A 7032-nucleotide genomic window follows, 5' to 3' on the forward strand; every position below is an offset into this window, starting at 1 on the left:
CAAATAACTCAGTGATAACAGATTTTTTTCCACCAACTGCAGGAGATAGTGCTAATCTTTTAATAAAAGATCCCATTACAATGGGATCTGTCTGGACAGACTATAATAGATCCCGAAATACAGCCGTGCTAATATTAGAAGACAGTTGTTTGGGTGCCTCTCAGACGGGCCTGCGCCCCCCTTTGAAAGTGGGCATGAATCACAAAACCCGCGGCCGCCGCACCTGCACCGCGCGCCTTCGGTGCAGCAGGCTGGTAAAAACCGGTGACCTCGCCGCTGCCTTTCGCTTTATAATCACCGTCGGCAGGACGCGAGGGGAGGGGCGCGGGCGGCCCGGGGGCGGCTGGCTTTCTGCTCACTTCAGACGGCTCCGGGGGGCTCCACATCCTTCTGAATCTTGCCAGATTCATTCTCTCTTTCGCTCCCCCTGCACCCTCTTTACCAACCGTCCGCCTAGCCCTTCCCGGCTTCTCTTTCCCTCCCTCTTCCAGGACTCTGACTCTACTCTCTCCCCACCCCCCTCTCGCCCTCCCTTCTTTCCCCATCTTCCTTTCTCTCTTCCCTCCAGCGCAGCACCAATGTGGAGTTGTTGAGTGCCCTCTAATGGCAGACGACATTAACAATTAATAGCAAACTGTCCCCTTTGCAGGAGCCGCCACTCTATGGCAGAGTTCCAAAACGGAATTTATTTGTTCTTGATTCAGGGAGATGGATATAGTTCTTATACGGTAATGTGCTGAGGCAAAGTTTGTTTGCTCCTCTTCAAGCCCGCTCCCCCAACCCCCCTTCTCGCCCTCCCGCCCTTGCAGGGAAAACTTAGTTGAAGGAAAGGGGAAAGCCAACAATTTGATACTTGATTTTTTTCCTCTTTTTTTTTTTTCTTCCTTTTAAAGATATTTGTCTCCTTAAGAGCAGCCAGAGACACAGCTTCTGTTTTAGTTAGGACTATCAAACCGTGTGATCTCCGTTTTTCAAAAATAAAGGGAATTTTATAAATCCATAAAAGATCTTGGTTGCTAGGTGATTGGATTTTCTGATCATACGAACAATGGGCATTGCAAATGTTTTAATCCCCAATTATAATTTGATGATTTTGTTGTTGTTCTTTGAATCACCTTTACTGTGGCGGCTCTCAGCCGCAGTCCTTTGCATAGACTTTTCACATTAGGATTATGCAAAAGGTATCCCTTTTAGTCATGCCTGCTGTGCAGGAAACCAACCACCTTGTTGGATGGAGAGAGGCTCACATTTTAACCCAAAGGGGCGGAACTATGCTTTCCTTACATTTTATAACCCTAAACCCCAGCCCCCCTGCTGCCATGCTGGCTCATCAACTCAACTCAACTCAACTCAACTCAACTCAACTCAACTCAACTCAACTCAACTCAACTCAACTCAACTGCCATCGAGTTGATTCCAGTTCACCGTGACTCTGTCTAGGGTTTCCAGGGCTGTCCATCTTTATGGGAGCTGCCAGCCTCATTTTTTCCTGGTTGGGCTTTAGTGGGTTTGAACTACTGACCTTGTGATTACCAGTCCAACATCAGCACTGTAACAAAGATATTAACTTGTATGTTTACATTAGACTTAAATCTTATTCATTTATATCTATAGGTATATAGAGATATCAAAAGGAATGTACAGCTGCAGGGGGTTAAGGTGGCTAGATGAAACTTACAGTACAGACAACTTTGGAGGTTAATAAAAAAGTATTTCTCTGAGTGAGTAATAGTGCTTGGTTTATCTAGATAGTTATTTCCCTTTGTGTGTACAGAAGCACCTGGTGTCATAAAAGTTTTCTAAATCAATTTATTCCAAGATGTCTTTACACAATTGGAGGATAACTGGTTTAAAAAGTTAAAATTTGCTTTCTGCTACTTGCTTTTCCTTTTCCCTTTTTTTGCCTCCATTTGACAGACACGCGATTAAATTAACTGCATTGACCGGTCGCTTTGTCATCATGTCTTGGCGGGACCTATGCAGATATAGTAGCTCTCATAGTAGACCATGTCACCACCCGGTGAGAGTCCCTCAGCCCCACAATCAGACCTAAGGTAGGATTCTCAACCCAGAGAGGGTGGTTCTGCAGGTCAGGGTTGAGGTCACTGGCAAATACGCCACGGAAAGCACAAATGATGTGTTGTTTTTGCGCATGTGAAAAAGCAGCTTGGTGTTTGTTTAATGATACAAGCTCATCCTGTTTTTCTGCTGCACCTTGGATAGTATTGATCTGTTTGGAAGGATGTCTGCTCCAAATCCGCACAGACCAGTCATAAGGACTCTTGTCATTTGCCCTAGGTTATTTTTCCGGGCATATCTGAGGGGATGAGACCCATGTCAATACTGATTCCATATGGGCCTCCTGTGGGCACCAACCAGCCACCCAGCCGATTTCAGGGGTCTGAAACCTGGTATCACACCTGTTCAGTGACATCACGGAGGGGCAGCTGCTGTTTCTTTTACTCTTTTATCTCCTGTAAATGTTAATTATTGGGTTTGTAGAGATCTAAAATGTCAAGGGGACATTTAAAACTAAAAATGCCTTCTTTCATTTCTGTTGTATGCCTCCAAGTTTGACTTTCTGCTTCTTTTTTCCCTTTCTGCTTTGCCAAAAGAGTAAATGTAAATGATGAGAAACACAATAGGACCACTTTGTAGCTGAATTTCTGGGCAGCACACAAAAAGACTGCTGTTCTCTGATTGTTTTTTTGTCGGCTTCAAACGGTATCTTCCTTCTGAAGTTTATAATTTTAAAATATTAGAATTTTGCAAATGATTCACTCTCGCTCCCAAGATAGAGACATGAAATCCTATGAAATTGCTGTCCGAGACCAGAATTGGCCTGGCGAAGTCTCCTGATTCCTACGAAGAGACTATGGAAGGGATGTGGTAAGATTATATATGGAAATTCTGAAAGTCCTGCATTGAGCAGCTTCTATCTTGCACCTCAAAGTTAAACGCACACATGTTCCATTAGTTGGATGTTTGTGTAAAATGCACATCATGTCCCCAATGAAAGTCACCGATCTTGATTAAGACACAGAGGCCAAGCATTTGAGGAACAGGCTGAAACGATTTCAAAATAAGATTTTGCTCCTCAAGGTATAAAAACAATTACTTAATGCATTACCGTGGCCTTTAGAAATGTGTACCTTCATAGTCCTATGATGAGGATTTGAAGCGGGGAGTGAGGGCAAGAGTGCTTGTTGGCCCGATTATTGCAGAACTAGAAAGTTAGGAAATGAGAGCACATAAAAGCAATATTTATCCAAGGTGTCCAAACCACCAGGTGATTCTCACTTACTGCTATTGAGTTGATTGGGACTCACAGCCACCGTCATAGGACAGATTAGAAGTGCCCCTGCGCTTCCCAGACTGAGTTTTTAGGAGAGTAGAAAGCCTCATCCTTTCGGTGGTATGAAACCTGGAATCACTAGGTCTCCTACCAGATGATAAAGCTTTTCTAAAAAGTTTTCACAATCTATTTTTTCTGTGCAATACAGAGAAATCCATTGATAAATGGAACTTTTCTCCTTTTAGCATTACTTTGGTGCTATGCTCAGTCAATCATGGCACCTCCTTTCATTCTGATATTGCCTGTTTCTGGAAAAAAAAGTATTATTTTCCATTTTAGTCTTAGAAATAGTTTAGGTTTTCAGAAGCCACCTCTATGCGCTAAATCATCACATAAACTAGCAATACCAGCCTCTTTAAGTTAATTACGAATTGAGCCATTAAAGTAGCCAGCTGCCAGATCCATTGTTCTCAATATTTGACTGAAGTTTGTGTCAGTTTAACAATACTAATGATGCATTTGCTTGGATATGAATGAAAGCAACCGCCTGTGACCTTTAGCATTTCCAACCCTGATTCAATTTACACTTTCCATTGCACGGAAAGTCTGAGGCGGGGGAGCCTGTGTTTGCTGTTCTCGTTCCTTCCTTTTTGATCAAACGAGAAGTCGATGAAGGTAAGCACTGCCCTTCCTGAATGCTGTCATTTATTTTCTGCCATGTCATGCTAGCTTTCCATGTAGTAGCAGCGATTTGCACCTTGTTTAATTAGATCTCTTGTCAAGTGCTTGCTTACTCAGTATTGCAATCGGCAGCTGATACAATTGCTCCTGACTCACCCATCATGTTGTCAACTTCATTAAAAAAATTCATGTGAATTCTGACTCACCTCTGAGGCCTAACTGATCCAAGAAGTGGAGTATTATTATGTTTATGATAGGCCAAAGTTCACAAGGCAGGAAGGCATGAATTTAGAAAGTCTTTTGCATGCCCTACATATTTTCATGCATGCAGCTCTCTTTCCTGATGATGAATTGTGGAAAGACCTGGAGTTAGAAAACCAAAAAAGAAGGACAACCTCAGGATACCTTAAAATGAAAGAAGTAAAGAAAAAATTCCAGTCCCGAGTGGCAATACTGAAAGATTCTATGGCCAAAGTATTGAATGATTCAGGCAGCAACAAAAGAAAATGAAAGACTGATATGTGAATTATATGCCAATAAATTTGTTGATAAAAGAAAAAGATTGAAAGAATATATAGTCACAGTACCAAAAAGAACCATTTGAAGAGGTAGCATCTGATCAAAAACTAATGGTACTGAAAGAAGAAATCCAAGCTACCCTGCAAGCATTAGTTAAAAACAAGGATCCAGGAACTGACGGAATACCAATTGAAATGTTTCAACAAGTTGATGAAACACTGGAAGCACTCACTTGTCTATGGCAGGAAATTTAGAAGACAGCTACCTGGCCAACTGACTGGAAGAGATCCATGTATACGCTCATTCCAAATAAAAGCGACCCAACAGAATACTCAAACTATAGAGCAATGTCACTAATACAACACACATGTAAGACTTTACTTAAGATCATCCCACAGCAGTTGGAGGAACACATTGACAGGGAGCTGCCAGAGATTCAGGTTGGATTCAGAATAGGACGTGGAACAAGGGATAGCATTACCGGCGTCAGATGGATCATGGCTGAAAACAGAGAATACCAAAAAGATGTTTACTTTGTTTCATTGATTATGCAAAGACAAGTGACTGTGCGGATCATAACAAACCATGCATAGCTTTGAGAAGAATGGGAATTCCAGAACAGCTAATTGTGCTCCTGTGGAACTTGCACATGGGTCAAGAGGTGATTGTGTGACTAGATCCAGGGCATACTGCCTAGCTTAAAATCAGGAAAGGTGTGTGTCAGGGTGTGTACTCTCACCACACTTATTCAGTCTGTATGCTGAGCAATAAAATCAGAGAGGCTGGGCTGTATGAAGAAGAATGTGGCATCAGATTTGCAGAAAGGCTTACTAACAACCTTTGATACGCAGATGAAGCAATCTTTCTTGCCCAAAGTGAAGTGGACTTGAGATACTTGCTGATGAAGATCAAGGATTGCAGCCTTCAGTATGGCTTGCAACTCAATATAAAGAAGACCAAAATCCTAACAACTGGACCGATAGGTAACATCATGATAAATGGAGAAAAGATTATAGTTATCAAGGATTTTATCTTACTTGAATCCACAATTAATGCTCATGGAGGCTGTCAGGAGATCAAACGACACATTACATTGGGGAAATTGGTTGCATGAGCTCTCTTTAAACCAGCAGTTCTCAACCTGTGGGTCGCGACCCCTCTGGGGGTTAAATGATCCTTTCACAGGGGTTGCCTAAGACCATCAGAAAACACATTATTTCTGGTGGTTGGGTGTCAACACGACATGAGAAACTGTATTAAAGGGTCGCAGCATTAGGAAGGTTGAGAACTACGGCCTTAAGCTGTTGAAGAGCAAGGATGTTACTTTGAGGATTAAGGTGTGCCTGACCCAAGCCATGATATTTTCAATGGCCTGTGAAATATGCATGTGAAACTTAGATATTCAATAAGGAAGATGGCAGAAGAATCTACCCATTTGAATTATGGTGCTGGCAAAGAGCACGGAAAGCACCACGCACGGGCTGTCAAAAGAATGAACAAGTCAGTCTTGGAAGTAGTACAGCCAGAATGCTCCTTAGAAGGGAGGATGGTGAGACTTCATCTCATGTGCTTTGGACATGCGATCAGGAGAGACCAGTCCCTGGAAAAGGACAGCATGCTTGATAGAGGGGCAGCCAAAAGAGGAAGACCCTTGAGAAGTTGGATTGACACAGTGACTGTAACAATGGATTGGAACATGACAATGACTGTGAGGCTGGCCAAGCACTGGGTGGTTTTTCATTCTATTGTGCATGTATGAGCCAGCCTGATTTGATGGTACCTAACAGCAACTCTTTCCTCCAAGGGACTTCATTCCAGGTTAATTTTGCATTTTGTGTTTTCACCTTTGTCAAAGACCAAATGGCCTCAGAACTGTGGATCTATTTCTGGGCCACCTACTAGGCTCCATTGCTTTATTTGTTGATCCTCGGCCAGTACAACAATATCTTGATTACTTTAGCTTTATGGTAAGTAATGCAGTCAAACAATATAATTCTTCCAGCCTTGTTCTTTTTCAAGACCTCTTTGGATATCAACAGCAAATTCCAAATTGGTCAATTGGTACAAAAAACCTTGATGTGATTATGATGGGGATCTATGGATTTGGGGGATTTTAACACCATTGAGTGTTCTAAACTATAAGCACGGTATATATTTCCATCGATTTGTGTTTAAAAAGTACATTTGTAGATCTCTTTTGTATTCTGCTTGTCACTGAAAACATATTGTTAGGATAACAGTTTAGCTCTGGATCTCAAGGAAACGCCATGGGTTGTGAACATTTCCTGGTGCAAGCTCACACTTGCTTTCATATCAAGCTCATACTTGATTTCCACAGCCAGTCAAAAAGATTACAGTGAGCAGCATTTCCAGGAGTGGTGTGTTAACTCCTCCAAATGTCTTGCGGGTCTTCTTGTCGTGTTTCTTTTAGACCATAGTCACTCCCTTAAATGGACCATCTCTATCGCCATACATTTTATATTCAGTTACTCTTTATTTATTTATTTTAAATCATTTTATTGGGGGCTCGTTCAACT

General features: G+C 42.0%; 1 protein-coding gene across 1 annotated transcript in view; it reads right to left on the reverse strand.

The window, feature by feature from the left end:
- FST (follistatin) overlaps window positions 1–386 on the reverse strand; it is an 8562-nt gene extending 8176 nt beyond the window's left edge. Inside the window, exon 1 of the mRNA XM_045285242.1 lies at window positions 224–386. Coding sequence (XP_045141177.1) covers window positions 224–386 — 163 coding nt within the window. The remainder of the gene's footprint in view (window positions 1–223) is intronic.
- Window positions 387–7032: the final 6646 nt, after the last annotated feature.

Source organism: Echinops telfairi, unplaced genomic scaffold, assembly GCF_000313985.2.
Source record: "Echinops telfairi isolate 266 unplaced genomic scaffold, ASM31398v2 ScPeMD7_7469;HRSCAF=8507_1, whole genome shotgun sequence".
In the NCBI taxonomy this organism is placed as follows: Eukaryota; Metazoa; Chordata; class Mammalia; order Afrosoricida; family Tenrecidae; genus Echinops; species Echinops telfairi.